General features: G+C 40.4%; 1 protein-coding gene across 1 annotated transcript in view; it reads right to left on the reverse strand.

Annotated features, from left to right (window-relative positions):
- LRP8 (LDL receptor related protein 8) overlaps nt 1-14954 on the reverse strand; it is a 205705-nt gene extending 190751 nt beyond the window's left edge. The window contains exons 1-2 of the mRNA XM_087929936.1: nt 14749-14954; nt 13665-13784 (exon numbers count right to left, since the gene is read on the reverse strand). Coding sequence (XP_087786062.1) covers nt 13665-13784; nt 14749-14818 — 190 coding nt within the window. The 5' untranslated portion in view covers nt 14819-14954. The remainder of the gene's footprint in view (nt 1-13664; nt 13785-14748) is intronic.
- Nucleotides 14955-18892: the final 3938 nt, after the last annotated feature.

Below are 18892 nucleotides of genomic sequence, written 5' to 3' on the forward strand. Positions count from 1 at the left end.
GATAAACACATCCAAGTTGTTTTCTTGGCAAATTACATTTTCCAGATTGTCCTTTTACTTTCCAATATTGCCTACAGCCCTGGGGTTGCGTGGCAGCTTCCTACTGAATATTAATCAGAACTAACCCGTTTTAGTTTCTAAAGATCAACCAAAGTCAGCTAAGTTTCAGCCCCCAAACTAGGGGTACACATATTTTATGTATGCTTGTTAAAAATAGAACATGTAATTTACAAGACTCATACTAAATAATGATAAAGGGATTGCGCATAAATCCACTTCATCAGTTAAGTCCCACTTGAGCCCACTAGGGTCAAAGATCCAGTAGATCCCCATCTGGAATAGGTAGCTCCCCCACAACAAGAAATGAATCCAAATATGCATAGATCTGCCAAAAGTACTGGGAATTAGCATCTTTGGAGGTGATAGCAATCCCAAGTAGGAACAGGTATGATGGAGGAGGGATGCTAGAAAAACAATTGAATTATTGTGACTCCTTTTTGTAACAGAGTTAATGGATTTTTAGAATGTAAATGTGGCTCAAGAATGTCATATAAATGCAAAATATGCCAGTTCCCTCAATTCTGCAAATTGTTCCTGAATATTGTACGGCATTATAAAAATGAAGAAACAGTCTCTGTATCATCACTGGGGGAAAAAAATCCAAACAGAAAATGCCAGACAGTAATTGTAGTAAACCTGTTTATAAACCTGAAAAAAATATTCAGATTTAGTTTTGTGATAATACATTTGAAAAACAGAATCCTGAAACTCTCCTAAATGGATATATATTTTTACTTATCTGTTTGCAACAAGTATAATTCCATTTTCTCCAAGAGAGGGGTGATATATTGAAGCTAAATTGATATTACCAATTTGGTCCAGCATTTAAATCTGCTATGTTATATGTTATAGATCATTGCATCAGCACTAGAGTCATAAAATGTCATACATACTAGCAACATCTATCTTGTGCAAAGCAACAAACATTTTAAAGAAGCATTGAATTGAATTGCCTATAACAGTGAATTGCCTATAACTTCCACACCATAGGCCAGGGGCGTCAAACTGGATTTCTTCGAGGGCCGGGATCAGCATTGTAGTTCTCTGTGGGCCAGCAGGGGGTGAGCGGGAGTAGATGAGACAGATGCCTCCTGCAGCATCCTGCCAGCCAAACTGGGGCTTGGGGGGGGGCTGTGCACATCCCCTGCACTCAATTTTGCGCTCCATGGCCTCCTGTAGCACTTTGCCAGCCAAAAACGGGCTGCAGGGGGGCTGCACACGGCCTGTTTGACTGGCAGAGGCACTGCAAGCTGGTCCTTTGATATTTCCAGGCCGGGCCTGCGGGCCGGACTTAAGCGCCTTGCGGACTGGATCTGGCCTGCAGGCCTTGAGTTTGACACCCTTGCCATAGGCAATGGCTTCCAACCATTGTTTCATAAAATGCAGAATGTTTATAATGTGCATTTCTGTTTACAGATTACAGATAATCAGAGTTGGAAGCGACCTTGTAAGTCATTCAGTCCAAACCCCCCCCCCCACCCATGGAAGACCCTATACCACTTCTGACAATTGGGAGTCCCATCTCTTCTTGAAAGTCTTAAGTGATGATGCTCCCACAACTTCCGAGGGCAAGCTGTTCCATTTTTTTCACAAACATTCAAACAATCAACGTTCCCCTCACCTGCTGAAATTTTATACCAATATTCAAGAAGCAAACACCACATAAATATCTGAAATAAGTTTAGGAGCATCACTTTTTATGTCTTCTCAAATACACAGAAGAAGTTCTGCGAGAGTGGGAATCAGGTCTTAGTGCCAGAGAAAAAAATGAAACAAAATGAAAATAGTCCTCAAGGCTATGAAGAATTTTATCTGTTCCAGCAAAGCACACTTTACAATGTTTAAACAAGCAGCAATACAAGCCTTCGGCACAGACCTAGAAGTAATAATGCTCTCTAATCAAAATCTTTATGTCCTAAAAATCTTTATTCAGTGTTTTCTTCTGATTTACCACATTCCAAGAGACTTATAAGCACAGCAAAAAAAAAGAAGTGGTTTTTTAAAATGCATTCCTGAGCCTGCCAACTAGCCATCTTGATCCTCATACAAAAATCCCTGATCAGCAAGTCAGCATCATAATGTAATATTTGCTTTCAAGGGGCTGTGCTTTCTCATTTTCCAGGCAAGCAGCATCAGGCCTTTTCTGAGCCATACATGTAAGGCCAGATTAAAAACTGTGGGATGTCTAGTTGCTGAGATTTCCATGCAGGAAAAGAAAACCTGAAGCTGCCGAGACAGAATTAGTGACAACACAGAATATAAGAAGTATGAACATGAAAAAGCTCAACATGGTAGATCAAAAGAATCAATTACACACTGGTATCTTAGCCATAAGAAAATTGAAATGGACTGGAATTTTGATACTTTCATCAGAAGAACCTACTGTTTACTATTCAGGACACAAAAATTACGGACCTGGCAATTCATTGCCAAGAAGGATACAATGGAATCAGTGACTGAATATCTATTAGATTATTACAAAGTCACCCACTTTCTATGATATGAACTTGAGCATATACCTAACATTTTCCAGAAGAAAATCAGGAATCAGAAATTGCTTTGAAGTCCTGAATTTTATTGATAGGGAACTAGAAAAAAATGTGCAATGAAATCAAAAAAAGGCCTTTTAAAAGATATTCAGATACTTTGACGTTTCTATGTCTACAAAGTTAGAAATGTGCAAGCAACAGCTTTCCCTGACACACTATGGAAGCAAAAACTGGATTTGAATAAGCAGGAAAGAGTAGTTGATGCTTTTAAATATTTATGCTGAAGAAGGTTAGAGATCTCCTATATGTTATGAATAGCCAAACAAACAAACACCAATGGATGGTAGAACGAATCAATCCAGAGTTCCTAGTCAAGGCACAAAAGAGAAGGAACATTATCATAATTCAAAACACATTATGGAAAGACCTAACTCTTTTGAGAAGCCTATAATACTGTACTGGGAAAAATGGAAGGAAAGAGGACTACCAGCAGTACGGAGGTTGGTTACAAATAACATCAGTGAAATGTGTTGAAAGACCAAGTTGAGAAAGAACATCCTGAATAAAATTCATCTTGATGGCCATATCAGTTCTATAATCAGATATTTGATGTTTTAGGGCCACATCAATCTTGCAATTCATATATTTCTTTTAGACATCCCACCCCCTACTATGATAATTATAAAGTAAAACTGAAACATGAAGCATTTCAGCTTGGAAACTCTAATAGACTGTAGTGATGTATGATAGAATGCACAAAGGAAACTTTTTTCCTCTGCATTTTGCTTATTCAAATATTTTAGTATAAATTGCCAATTACTGTTTAGGACTATCATCTCCCACAAAAATGAGCAATCTTATAAAGAGAGGACATTAATTGGCCTTGAACTTACTCTTTTTTATAGCAGGAAAATAGCAAACAGGCATTTATGTTATGGATGGCCATTCAGGCAAAAGCTGCATCTGTACAGTAGACAGAATCTGTTAAGTTTCAAGCATCCACAATGGACAATAGCTTGTATCTTACCACCAGAAAAAAAAAAGCTCCCCAAAGACATCTGGATAGATCAAACTGAACAGGATTATCAATCAATATATTTTCCATGTAGCAATGCTTGCCTTCATCTTCTTCAAAGATTTCTCTTACCTCATTTATATACTGTATATGATCTTGCAGGAAACCATATTATTATTCAAAATTCACAACTGTCTGCACCCTGGGATCTTCCACTTGTCAGTTGGGATTGTAGCTTCCAGAATTCCCAATTGTTAGCCATATGGGTTGGGAATTTTAGGAGCTGCAATACAGTACTAATATGCCCAGAGCTGTATACAATGCCTATGATGATATAGGCATGTAAGTAATTTTTTTTTTTAAATGTACTTCGAGTTTGGACACTGGGTGATTGCATATAGTAAAATATTTCAAGTTTAGACTATGGGTGATTGCAAAATGCATTCCTGTAATTGTTTGGGGAACAATCCAGAAGTAGTTTGCCACATTAGCCTTCTGGAATCTTTTTCAACTTAGCAGTTTAGCCAACAGCCGCAGTCACATGCTAGTTATTAGGGCTGTGCGCTACAGCGTTTAGATCTGACAGGGAGAAAATGCTTCAGAGTGTTTATGGGTACATATTACCCTTTGTCCATAACTTTTAAACCAAACTAACTTTTCCTAAGATTGCCCTTCCGAAGGCAGCTGCACTATACAAGGAAAAGACATGGCTACTTTAAAGAGTTCACATAAAGTCCTCTGCACTTTCCCGCATCTTTCCCCCCCCACAAAAAAAATCACTGCAGAGCCCCCTGGGTATCTTGCCAAGGATTAACTATGTTTGACCCAGGTTAGCTTCTCTGATTCAGCCAAGGTGAGCTAAATACTGCCATCTAGCTGATTAGAAGGTGCCACTCAGCATGAAAAAGTTACGCTTAGTGTGCTGGGCTAGAAACTAGGAGATGGTGAGTTCTAGTTCCACCTTAAGCAAGAAACTGAATTACTTTGGTTCAGTCAAATCATCTAAGCCATAGGAAGAAGATAATAGCCAACTGCTTCTAAAAATATTACCAAGAAAACTATAAGCTAAGACTAATTCAAAGGTAGAAACAAACAAACAAAATCATCTACAGAACAGAAACACATTGGGATCCTCAGCACTTACCTGAACAGCACTTTCATAAACAGCTTTCTGTGGGTGCAAATACTACATAAGTAATGTAATTACTACCATTTGTGCAACTTCATTCTGGAATGCAATCAAGGTCTGTTACCTTGAAAAGACATTTCTGTGACCATTTTTTCCACCATAGTGATTTGATATGTAAATGGAAAGTGCAATATAAAACAAATAATTCAAAACCAAACCAAAATTCAGTGTAAAAAGTAATATTAATAAATGTATTATAATATTGACCCATATGAGTTTAATTAACTTCCTACTGCCATTGCCATGCCTAGGTTAAACAATCAAATTTTTAATGCTTTCCAGAAGCTAGAAGTGTCAGGACCAATCTGGTCATGTATTCTAGAGCAGTGGTCCCCAACCTTTTTTGTGCCACTGCCCGGTACCGGCATCACAAAATGATCCGCGGCCCGGTACCGGCATCAGCATGCATGACAAGGCAAGGTGAGCCGAGCGACCGGCCAGCCAGCCGTCCCCCGCTTCTCCCCACCACCTCCACTCCTCCTTTGTACCTTTGTCGATGGGCTTTGCTTCGGGACGGTCACTTGGCTCGCCTTGCCTTGGGTGCTGAAAGAATCCTCGCGCCTTAGTTTCGTTCAAAGCCCGCCCCTCGATGAAACTAAGGCGCGAGGATTCCTTCAGGACCCAAACGCCGCTTTCCATCTGGAAAAGCTCACCCGGAAGGACTTTCTCATCAAACAAGATGGTGGCACCCAGCAAACTGGCGGCCCGGTAGGAAATGGTCCACGGACCAGTACCGGTCCACGGCCCGGTGGTTGGGGACCCCTGTTCTAGAGGACAGATACGTAAACAAATAGACAAACTTCCCAGGTTGTGTAAGATGACATTCTTTAATTCATGACACACAAACCATGCCCCTCTTTCTGATCTAACAGGAAGTTAAGATATCCCTGGAAGGAGACATTCCTCCAAATATATTATGAAAGGTTTTATAGGTGATAAGCAGCACCTTAAAATGTACCTGCAAGCCTACAGGAGCCAGTAGCAAAGGTGTAATTAAACACCCATTATTGTCCATGCCACTGCATTCTGGACAAATTGCAACTTCTGGATGTTCTTCAAGGGCAATCCCATATGCATTGCATTGCAGTAATCCATCAAGGAGGTGATCAAAGCATGAGTGACCACCTATAAGAAAAATCAGTACGGAATGCTATAAACTGAGAGAAAAAAAGAGGGGACAGTTATTATTGCCTGTAGATACTACTTCAAAGTTGAACCATTGGTATCCTGGTCTAATCCAAGAGAATTTGAACTGCTTTCTTTTAATCAAGACAGCCATTCATCGATCAACATAATGCAGCCTTATCATGCATCATAGGAACCTTCCCCCATCAGATACTCCCTATTTAAGTTGGGCAAATCCAGTGGTGGTATTCAATTTTTTTTTACTACCGGTTCTGTGGGCGTGGCTTGATGGGCGTGATGGAGAAGGATACTGCAAAATCCCGATTCCCAACCCCACTAACTGGCTTTCCAGCTCCATTCTCCTGTGCAGGGCAACAAAAGGAGACCCAGCCAATCAGCTGGGATTCGGGAAGCAGAGAATAGATGGGGTAGGGCCAGTCAGAGGTGGTATTTGCAGATTCTCTGAACTACGCAAAATTTCTGCTACCGGTTCTCCAGAACTAGTCAGAACCTGCTGAATACCACCTCTGGACCAATCCCTTTCACCATGATGACTCAAGAGTCATGGAAGCTTAAGGCCAATATATCTGAAGGACATGGGGTTGAGGAAAAGTGGTGGAAAAAAAGGGAAATAGAACGTTTCACACTGAGTGTCCCATATTTAAACAACCAAATGCAGAACATTAAGTTTCTTACATAATATCTGTCTCAAGACAAACCAGAGATTTTGTATCCCAGTAAATTAAAATCGATTAAAGAGATCCTACACCTGCCAGGTGACAAAATAAGTGCCTTATGTGCAAGAGAGGCTTACCAAAAGTGATTTAAGCACAAAGCAAAATTGTGTAGTATAGGTAGTCCTCAACGTACAACCATTCATTTAGTGACCTTTTGAAGTTACAATAGCACTGCAAAGGGTGACTAATTATTGTTTTGCACACTCACCCCCTTTGCAGCAAACCCCATGGTCATGTGATCAAAATTCAGATGCTTGGCAACTGCCTCATATTTACGGTTGAGTTGTCCTGGGGTCATGTGATCACTTTTTACAATCTTCTGACAAGCAAAGTTATTGGGCCACCAGATTCACTTAACAACTGAAGTGATTCACTTAACAATTGTGGCAAGAAAGGTCGTAAAAATGCGACAAAGCTCACTTAACTATTGTCTTGTTTAACAATGGAAATTTTGGACTCAATTGTGGACATAAGTCAAGGACCACCTGTATATCCTTATCAGGAGCCCTCAAGAAGACAATTCCTTAACCAGCCTTCCTTGGAATAAATCTACCTCTTATTCAGAATTTTTATTAGATACTTTAAGGAAAGAATCTTCACTGGGTCAGATCTGACCATGAAGGCAGGTGTGGAAGATTTCTCTAAATAATTTGCTTCAAGGCATATTAATAGAAGGTGGCAGAAGAAGCTACACTGAAAACATTCATTCCAGCTCCCTCAAAGAAATATTTCATTATTTTCTGGAACCCATGGCCTTTCCATTTTTTAGCCATAGGAAACACATAATAGGTCAAAGGCACGAAACATTATATAAAAAGGTACATCCGGAGCTTGTTCCATGAAGTTCATTCTTCGGCATTGCCTGGCTAAAAATAATTTGTCCCTGGTAAAAATTATCTTTTTCTCCGCAAGCTTATTGAGAGACAGAGAAATCTGAAGGTCTTCTTTAACTGAAATCGCCTCAACTCCCACAAACCTATTCATATCTACAGCACAAATGTGAATAATACATATTCTCTTAGAATAGTTTGTGTCCTAAGAGCTTTGCCAAGGACATTAAAGCTTTTATCACTGGTGTTTCTGCTTAAGAAAAAAAATTCTTTAATCAGGATCACATTGTCTTATAAAGCACAGCTGTTCTCAATTGTAAATATTCTAAGGAACTACCACCACCACCAATTATCACCTCTCTTGGCTTCTGACTATGAAAGCCAACCTCAAATGAATAAACAAAAATATAGTGAAATTAAAAGCAGTTCACAGAAGTACAAGATCTCTAGGATTGGCTTTGTATTCAAAAGTTTAATGAACCATGTCCATTTCAAAGTAAAGCTTTCAAACAGTTCAATTCAGATTATTATGGCAAAGAGGATATACTGTAGATCAGGGGTGTCAAACTTGACTTCATTAAGGGCAGCAGTGCTTGACCTCGAGGAGCCTGGGGTGTGTGGCTGCAGTGGGCAGGGTCAGGGTACTAAGGGCCACACACAGCCCTCACAAGCTCCCAAGCTCCGTTTTCAGCTGTAATGGCCTCCTGCAGCGCTCTGCCAGCAAAAACGGAGCACAAGAGAACCATGTGGCCCTCCCAAGTTCTGTTTTTGCTGGCAGAGGCACTGCAGGCCGATCCTTTACTGTTTCCAGGGAGGCGCCACAGGGCAGATCTAAGCACCCAGTGGGATGGATCCAGCCTACGGGCCTTGAGTTTGACATCCCTGCTGTAGATTCTACCACTAGGCAATTCTTTCCCTTAAACATAGTGAGATGGAATGTAGCTCAAAGTCACAGCTTTGAATGTCTGGTAGGGAGGAAGAGGGCGAAAGCCAATTCCCCCTTCCCAGTAGTTCTTATATCCCATTGGGGTTTCCCTGCACCAGTATTGAGATCGGGCATTTCTTGGCATTTGGTCTGATGGCCTAATAGGAGAATCCTGTCAGACTATAAAAAGACCATCTCCAAAAGGATTCAATATACTCTCTGAACGAACTGCTGAGGTGGGGTGATTTTCACTTTCTCCTGCCTACCAGCCATTCAGCTGTCTCTTTGACCTCTGGGAAAGATCCCTCCCACAATTCTGCATTACATTCTATCATCCTTGGATAAACCCCACAAGCTAAACAGGACAATAAATAGGTAAGTGCTTAGATCACGAAGAATCTCACCACCAAAGCTGTAAGATTAAAAAAAGAATCCCAGAAGGCAGCAATGATGAACTGCTTCCTTACTGTTGTGAAGGAAGTAAAATAGTTACCCCTTTTGTCTTCATGAAGAGAAATTGCTTACTCTCTCTAGTTTAGAAGCAAAGTACTTATACTAGTTCAGAAATAATGCTTAACTGTAATTAACATAAACCAGAGTGAGGGACATGGAAAGAATGCACAGACTGATTTTAGTTCTAACTTTAACTGATAACCTGCGCGCTTTGATTATGACTGCCTCATCAACCATTGCTAACCTTCTGGACTGGATAAACCATTAAGCCAATCAGGCTACAGTCTAAAATACCAGATCAACTGGGACTCCTGCTGTGGTGGGAATTTTCCAAGGTCAAATTGGATAAAGATTATTAAACTGAATTGGTTTCAGGTCTCTGTTCTTTAAATTGCTTGTTGCACAGAGGAAAGCAGAGCTGTGCATTAATTCAATGCAGGAACTGAAATTATTACATTTATATAAGCATCAAGAATGTCAAAACATCACTGTATTCATGTCTAACAAAGCATAGCTAACAATAATTGGTGGCATAATTGGGTGTGCTTCCCTTCAGGTTTTGTCTTTCTTCCCTTCCTCCCCCTCCATCCAAGGAAAAAAGAGGTGGTAGAAGAAAAAAAGTTTCTTGACCATATGGCATCAGAAGGACCAGTGGGTCAAAGCCAAGGATATCCTTTTATAGAATCTTGTCACTGAATAGCTTTACAGAAACTCGTATCTGATCTTTCCGAAGTACGAAAATAAGGCTTCAGTATTTCACACTATCCCTCAAAACATTTGAGTGTGATCCACATGCCCCTCCAAAAATGTCATCAGATGATCATTTTTAAGGAGATGTAAACAGGAACTGATTAAACATATTAGGGAGTGCCCACTCAGTGCATTTAATTTAGCTGCAAATAAAACCGTATCACATTTCATTTTTGTCTTAGTCATACGGCACCCATTTGTTCTGGTCACACATCCATTTGGCATGTGGTCTTCAACAAATCACTCCCTTGTGAAGTGCAGATCACCATTAAAAAAGCTGCACATTCCCGTGTTACAGAAACACCAACTTTTTGACAAATATCCTTTCCATCAGGAAATCATAATTTTAGCCTCAATTTCCCTACATTAGGCTCAACAATGTATAGAATTATCTTCAAAACTTTTGGGATTGTTCCACAATTGACTAAACCAGAGAGGATGGTATCTTTAATAGCCAAATCTTATCTATCATGCATAGATGAGCAAAACTGCTGAGGCCTGACTTATAGGTAGCTACTGAAAAGAGCCCCTTAAAGCTGTCAGGCAAGCGCTGGGACAGGCCGGAAGTGGGAAATTCAGGAACAAGAAGACACCGTTCAAAGGCTGCTTTGAAGAAGGACAGCAAGTACCACCAGCTAATCCAGCTCTGCCACAGGAAAAAAATAATAATTTGTTCATTATGCCACTTAAATATACTGCTTCCTTTTTTAAATTAGGAAACATTTATTTAGCTATGCCTACAAGGGGTAATTTATTTTATAAACCGATCCAGGCTGTTATTTCTAGAAATAAAGATAATGTAGCAAGTGAACATTTAAAGTTTTTGAAGCGGTTTAAGATTCTGAGTGTAAATGCTTGCTTCTGGCTTGCCCCTAAGCAATGAAGTATAAATAGCAGCAATCATAAAGTTGCTGGGGAAAAAAGATTGCCTTCTCCACAGTAATTTATAGTTTATTCTTAAAATATCAATTCATTTTATGTATCTAATTGAAATAGAAAACAAAAGTAATGATTTGTTTCCAGTTCTCCTAGATCAGGACACCCTTCAATCAATCCAAAAGCTACAGAAAACTGGGGCCAGTCTACAAGTGATGGGCCAGAATCCATTTTGAAGAGAGTTAACTTCCACATTTTACCAAATAGTCTTCTTTAAAACTAAAAAAGAGCGCAAACTGAAATGTTTGAGTGCACACGCGCGCGCGCACACACACACATCTCCTCATTCTAGAGCAGTATTTTTCAAACTTGTGGACTTCAACTCCCAGAATTCCTCAGCCAGCATGCTACCTGGGGAATTCTGGAGGTTGAAGACGTACACCCTACATATGTCAAGTTTTTTTTTAACCTTATAACAATCTAACAGTTGAGCAGATAGTAGACCTTAGATGATTTCCGTACATTTTTTGCACCCTGCCTAGGCCTATCTTAGCACGCATATTCTGCCTTTACATCTGACATAAATCATCTGTGTAACTCAGCCACAAGTAACTTCAATCAGCAGCTTTAGGCATACAAACATGGAAGAGGAGACAAAAATAACTTTAGTGGGAATGAAGAGAAGCAATATTCAAAGGCCCTTCATTAGATATAGAGATCAAACTTAAGAAGTTTATTATCATTAAAAGTGTTTTTTCCTAGTTGGAAAATACCATTTAAGTATGGCATGTTTTGAAAGGACTGTCCTTTTTATGAACCAAAAGATTGTTTAAGGGGGGTTTGCAAAGATTCGGTATGTATCCTGTATACGCATCCTGTATAAAATGATGGCAGGGAAATGGCTTTTAAAACCAAAAGACAAGGCGAATTCCTTTCTCGTCCCACCAGTTTTTACCGTTTTTTCCCAATCAACACACATTCACCCGTAGCTCAGCGTGAAATTGTGGTGGAGCAAACTAAATGGGTAATTTAAATTTTATTATGCTTCATCAGGCACATCCAGTTTGTTCAGGGGAAGAGCAAGAAATTAGAAAAAGAGGCTGAGAATCAAGGAAAACTGAAAGTTTCTTCTGAATTATTTAATGAGGGTGTTTGTAAGCCTGAAAAATCAAGTCTGATAAATTCTAGAATGTTTGCATAGGGATGACTACATATGCCAATGAAACTGAACTGCAACAGCTGTTTATACCTTAGAAGCTCATAAAAATGTTACCCTCACACCAATATTCAGGGTTTTCTACTTCAAATACAGGGGAATGTTTTGTTTCTCTTCCAAATGTGTCCTCTACACAATAAACTTCTATGACAGTGAGACCAGGAAGGAATAATCTGTGGCACTAGTATTTCTTTCCATTTGCAGGGAATCTGAAATTTGGAGAACACCCAGTTGTGTGAGCAACAGTTGCTGTAGTACACACCTATTTTCCAACTCCAAGGACCAGCCTCAGATAGCCCAGGATTATCCAGGTGTCTAGCAGCAGAGGAGAAGCAAAGCATAAATAGCACAAATGGGCATTTTTCTATTATTTACTTCCATCCTGCAGCTAAGCCTTTGCCATTGACAGGAACAACTACTGAGGACCTCACAAACTGCAACAGTATTTCACTATTTATCTAGATTACTACCGATCTTCAGAGAAATTTAACCCCACCCTTACAATTTAACCTCACCCTTAAACCAGGAACCTTTATAGTTTCTTCTACAGATTGAAGCAACGCAGTTTAAAAGAAGTTAATTTCTCTCACTGGTCAATAAACTATCTTTTACTATTAACAAGCAATGCATTTTTAAACACTTAGCAACAATCAGCCGTTTGTCAAGACAACTATTATGTAACACAACTATTCAACCAGCATTCTAAAAATGTGTAAGGTAATAGTACAAAAAATGCCTGAAAGCACCAGGTTCAAATTTCTCATCTAGTCGTGATCTCATTGTGACTTTGGCCGAATTGTTCTCAAGTCTACAGCTTCACAGTATTGTTTTTAGGAATATGAGGAGAAAATAGTAATAAGGATCACTGCTTAGAGTCCTTTATCAGAAGATTAATACTCAGTTCATCCCAGGTCCAACCATAAGACATCTTCCTAAACCTCAACTGCAAAACTTTTGTAGCAGCCTAAGAGTGAATCAAGAAAGCTTAGCATCCGCAATACAATTTATTCAAAATCTTTAAAAGTTTTCCTTAAAGAACAACATTCCATCACAAGTTGACCAAATGAATAAATAATTTATCCTGAACAGCATAAATAAATAAAGCTGCCCTCTTTGGATTTCCAAGTACAGATCAGGAAGCATTTGAATAGGACAGTTGTGAATGTTATGCATTCTGAAAAAAATGCCACTGAATTTAATGAGCCCACCTGAGTTGACATTTTTCAGTAGACCGCTTAATCATTCTTGATCCTAATAGAATTATCACCAGGGCTTAGCAATAATAAATGGTTTTAAGTGGGCAAATTTAGATTGCCAGCTCAACTTTCCACAACTGCCCTCCCCTGAGCCAAGGACAGGAAGGCATGGCCTTAAAGGGGAAGAAGGAAGACTGTCTCAAAGTAGGTACCATACAATAGAATTCAACCCCACCACCCTCTCTTATGGGAAAGCGGGTACCATGTGACTCATCTGGCATTTCTCCAGCAGCCAATCACAAAACTCCCGGCAGAAGAGGCACTTCCATTCATAAAAAGAGTGGCTGTCTGCCACAGAAGTTTGAAACAGGTATTTGTTCTACCCGTTCTTTTTTTGCAAAGGGGAAAAAAAACCCCTCTTCAGCTGCTTATTCGAAACGCGGCACGAAACGCGGAAACGCCACTAGATTTTAACAAACACTGACAGGGGTAGAGCTATACAGAGGTTTATATATCTAAGCCTTCTTTCGGCAGGAAGGGCCGCTTTTGACACACATTCTAATCCAGTTCTTCCTACAAACTGAGATAAAATGGATTTGTCATTGGCAAAACACTCCGGAGGCGCACTTCATCCCGTTTCTCCCACCGGACAACAAGTTGCACAAGGGTCGCTTCCACAACCAACCACCCCCACCTCCGCTTCGCCGTCTTTATGTTTCTCTTCAACCCGGCGACCTAGTCCCCGGCCCCTCTCTCTCCGCCTGCAAGAGAAAGGGCCACCCACTACTACTACTACTACTCACGGCAGTCTGCTTCGTCACTGTTATCCAAGCAATCGTCGTCCTCGTCACATTTCCAAATGGAAGGGATGCACCGCTCGTTCCGGCACTGAAACTGGTTCTCTTCGCACTCCTTCCCGGAGCCTGCGAGAGGCAAAAGAGAGAGAGAGAGAAGAACCAATATAGCATTTCGAATTTCACGGGAAAACAAAGATGCAAGAAAAGAAGAGGGAAAAACGCGTGCACGCACATACACATATACAAACACGCGCGCGCGCAGCCCGCCGATCTCTCGCAGTTCCTTTTTTAGCCGGCAGCCCTCAAACGCGCTAGGCCACGATTCTCGCTTTCCTCCCAAAACGCACAAAAGGCTATTTGCGAGGCAGCGTCTCTTCTCCTCCCGTTCCCCTCTCAAAGAACGCGCCGTTCTTCCCTGGGCAGATTACTTTTAGGGAGGTGCGCCCGACCCTATCCTTGGATGCGGAGGAGCTCGGCAAAGCAGGTGGACAACAAAGGATCGTTCCAAGCCAAGAAAGGCGCAGAAAAGATGCGGGGTCTTTTCCCTCTCTCGTTTCCTCCCCCCACCCCCCAAGAACACTACCACACATTCGGGTATTGCTTGTATAAAGGGGTGTGGGGGGGGGGGGGAGACGATGGCAAGCTGCCACGCATTTATTCCTCTCATTCCTGGTTGCATTTAAACCGGGGCAGGGGCGGGAGAACAGGAACCGAGAATGAATGGGCAGATGGCGAATAAAAACCGCTTTGGTAACGGGTGGTGGTCGCAAGTGAGACCCGTCTGTCTTAAAGATACTCTCTCCAGGAGCCCCATGTGGCACCCTACCAATTACTCCGGGACGTTTAGGATGGATCTTCCCACACACGCGGGGCTCTAGGCGACACCAAGCCACACAATAGCTCTGATCTCGCCTGTTTACACACATACGCACACCCCTACTTGGATAACACAACCGGGGCGGATCGCGCAACGCCAACCCCGCCGCGCACTACCGAGCCGGCACCGGCGAACGCGTGGCGCGCACACTTGCCCGGCAGTTCCGAAGCCCGAGCCGCCCGGTCCTTTCCCCCTTTCGCAGCCCGGACCCACCTCTGGCGCTGGGGAGCTTGATCAGGAGCAGATGCAAGAGCAGCAGCCTGGTCAGAGCTGGCCGATACATCGCGCGTTTTTCCCCTCGGCTGGCTCTCGACCCCCCGACGCCGCTGGTCGCATGCAGCCCCCTCGCGCTCTACCTTTGCAGGCTGTTAACTGCGGGCGGATGTTTCCTCCGCCGTGTGTGCATTTCAATCCGACTAGTGACGCTCCCCCACAGGGCGGGATTTCAGCAGCTAGCGAGCCAGACCTGGGCATGCCCGCCCCCATAAGGCGACCTGGAGGCGGGACCATGTAGCCTGAGCACGGGAAGCGGGACCGCCCTCTTGGTCGATTTGGAAACCTCGGCGGCAAAGCGATCTGGTAGCTTCTTGAAATCCTATATATATATATATATGTATATATATAGGCTGATTAAAGGCTTTGGCTGGTGGGGGATTTATTTATTTATTTTTTAATCGCCACCGGTTTGGTTCCAGGTGGTGAGCGGTATTTAAGCCATGCTTGCCATCTCTGCGAGTCTGGGAGTCGAGGCTTATTAACCAAAGCCTAATCCCGAAAAGATCAAATCAGATTCGAGTTGGCTAAACAGTTTCCAATACTGTGAGTAGATGGATTGCACAGCCAATTTTTAAGAGAGGTAGTGGTAGCGGAGCCCTCTTTGAAGCTTCCAGAGTCGGCTGTCTGCAACATTCGCACAACATTTCTTTTGCATAGTGGGCTGGGTAACTGTCATGTTTCAATCCTGAATGTGTCCAGAAAAATCGAGACATCCAGTAATTCTTCATTAAACACAATTAGGGAGTAAGATAGGATCCCTATCCATTGCCATTTCTGGAAGCAAACAGGAAAGGTTGCAAGGTGAGATGGGCTGCAAACAAATTTAATAAATAAAATAAAGCAAACATAAAATCAAAGCTCAGTACATGGCTTTTTTATTTTAAAAATGTTTCGTTCCATCACTGAAAGCACCTTATTGAGCTATCAAATATCAAGGAGATAATTTTGTAATGTATAAGATTTTGGTTGTTTGTATGTATCAAATTATAATGTATAAACATGCATTCCATATACTTGTATATTTTATTATATAGTTACCATGTATTCTGTTTGTCATGAAAAATCTGGACTCTCCTCCCTTCATGTAAAATTATGGCATAATTCATAAATCCAGTTATGGCATTATTAACCAGGAATTCAAATTTGGCCTCACAGATGAAACTAGAACCTTGCTAGCCAGATGTAAAAAATCTATGGCAGGCAGAACAAATATACTATGGTGTTCCTATCTATTTCAAACATTTCAAAGAGGACAATATTTTGTTTTTGGGGGAAAACAAGGTTCCTAAATCTTAACTAAAATTAATTATCTCATGCTTTTTCTGGCACACAGTTCCAATTTAGGAGAATTGCCATCTTTTTAAAATTGCAAATAAACCCTCCTGTCAGCATTTGCCACTTTAACAAATGAGTGTTTGGGGATGTGCATGGTAACGTCTGCTTATTAAATGTAATTTTGATATCATTTTTACTGCTGCAAATGTGATGGCAATATGTCAGAAAGTTTTAAACATTTTTGTTTTCAGGTTACATTTGTTAGGGAGGGAAGCAAAGTGAGTGGCTTAGGAGCAAGAAGTAGCAGAGCCAAAATTAGGCTACATCCTTCAAAGTTTAGAGGGAATAATGAACTTACTGTCTAGACCAGGGGCGTCACGGCATTGTCATGTGACATATTGGGACTTTTTTCCCCTTTGCTAAACCAGGCATGGGCGTGGCCAGGTTTGTTGAGTATCTCAGACCCTTGGCCCCAGTTTCAAGTAGCATATATATAGTCCAGTTGGGCAGCTAACCCAGAGTTGGCATTTTCCCTTTGTCCATTCATGCTTCACCTTCATCCTTCACTTCAATTCTGTTTTTGTTCTTGCATATTCTAACAACACGGCACAGATACAAATTTATCAAAATCCCTTGTTGTGTAATACAGTGTCCAGCATTAAATACAAATCAGTTGTGTTGTATTTATTAATACAGAAACCAAAGCAACTATATAGCTTTAAAAAAACTTTTCCAAAGAGTAAGATGCTTGTTTATATCGTTCTGAATATACAGTGAAATATGTTGCCACTAAATGCCTTGCAGCATTTAGCATGTCCATTGATTCATTCATTCAATTATTCATTTGAGACCAACTGCAGAAAGATGGGACACCTAACAATATAAATAAATAATACAAATACATGAAACATATAAAGAATAAAAGCAAGATAAATAGGAGCAAAATAAGACAGAACACAGCCAAGCTGGAAAAGAAAAAAGGAAAAACAAAATAACAAATCTGTTTGACAACAGAAAAAAAACCCCCACATAAAACCAATATCCAGCCAGGGCTGCAGCTTCCCCAGTAATCATTTCCTAAATTCCTTCTTTATTAAACAACTTAATAATAGTTGCATTACTGAGTTAGACATTTTGGAGATTCAAGATTGCAAGTGCTAAGTACATAAAAAAGAGCAGTACATTTATAGCGTCATGACAGTTGTTAAGGTTTCACTTGCTGGGGCTTATAAGATGGATGGTTCACTTTGCTCACTGCTAATTGCTGTGCAATTATCTAAATCGATGAAAAAAACCTCATTGTCATGACACTCTTTGTGCTTACCCATGTTTCTCAGACCTGTCCTTCTGGATGCCCATGAAGGCCAGTTGAATTCCAAGGTATTTCCAAGGTAAAACATAAACCCATATGATTAAAAATGATTACCATACTTACTGTGGAAAATAGAATTGAATAGAAAATAGAATAGACTAAAGAATGGAATAGAATAGAATGGAATGGAATGGAATAGAATGGAATGGAATAGAAAATAGAATAGAGTAGAATTGAATAGAAAATAGAATAGAATAGAGAATAGATTGGAATGGAATGGAATAGAATAGAATCATGCTCTCCGAACCAGTAGAGAAACATTTTGAAACCCATCCCTGCTGACACCATAATGTTACCTAGCCATAAACCATAGTTGGCCATCCTGTTCCAATGGCCTCTTTTTGTGATACTCAGGATCATCTCTTTGGCCCTTATTTCTGAAAATTGCCAGTGTAGTTTCCCAGCATTTTGAGTTGGAAAGAGATGGGCATGCTAATATAAGCCCTAAATTGATACATCATTTTAAAAAAGGAAAGAAAATCCTAATCTTCCACCCCAACCTCAGCATTGGTCCCATGTGTGATGCTATCCTTATGGTCCCCAAACATATTTATTACGGTCTTTGGTTATTAAAAAAGGGACTTGTCTTACCTTTAATTGTGGTCTTAACTAAACCCTGAATGATGGCCCCAGCTACTTCCATGTCTTCATTACTTTTTTGCTTTGATTACTAGACTCCCAAAAAACCTGTTCAGTTAGTTGGATGCTGCAATTTGTGTGGCACTTCACTTCTCAGCTCTAAGCATCCTACAATATAACAAAACAAATACAATAAAATAAACATAAAAGTGACAAATACTAAATCAATACATAGTATTGAGAATAATACTCTCTTTTATAAATTCAGAGAGTCTCCTGCAATCCCCCATTCTGATGTGAAGTAAAAATATAACTGTAAAGTAATTTTTCAAAAAGTTTTATGCATTACATTCTGATCTGGAGTGTTCTGTTCAAATTAACAGTTTAATTTTAAATAACTGAAGGGAAAATTGGTTTGGCTCTTGGTTGCCTCACAACTAATCAAAAATCAAGAGGGAAAAAGATTGAAGAGGATAAAAGGATTAAAAAGTCCACAGATATGTTGATCTTCTGGTCTAGCTGACATATTGTTATATCTCCCTGCTTGCCCACCAGTTGATTTCATTAAATATTATCTCAAATTACAAAACTGACATACCCATAAGGGTGTATTATTACACTGTGACTTCAAGCATTATGATGGCATAATCGTTTTGATGGTTGTATCATCCTGACATCCCAATTACAAAATTCTCATTTGCTAAGCCAATTGCAAGGTATCCAATATGAGCAATTTAAAGAACAACAAATTGCAAGGTATCCAATATGAGCAATTTAAAGAACAACTCCTGGCATTTTAACTTGGAAAAAAAATGAGAGGAATGTCATTTCAAAGCTTTATAAAAAATTAAATAG

The sequence above is a fragment of the Pseudonaja textilis genome, chromosome 3 (assembly GCF_049901715.1).
Source record: "Pseudonaja textilis isolate UNSWEBS1 chromosome 3, rPseTex1.2, whole genome shotgun sequence".
Lineage (NCBI taxonomy): Eukaryota > Metazoa > Chordata > Lepidosauria > Squamata > Elapidae > Pseudonaja > Pseudonaja textilis.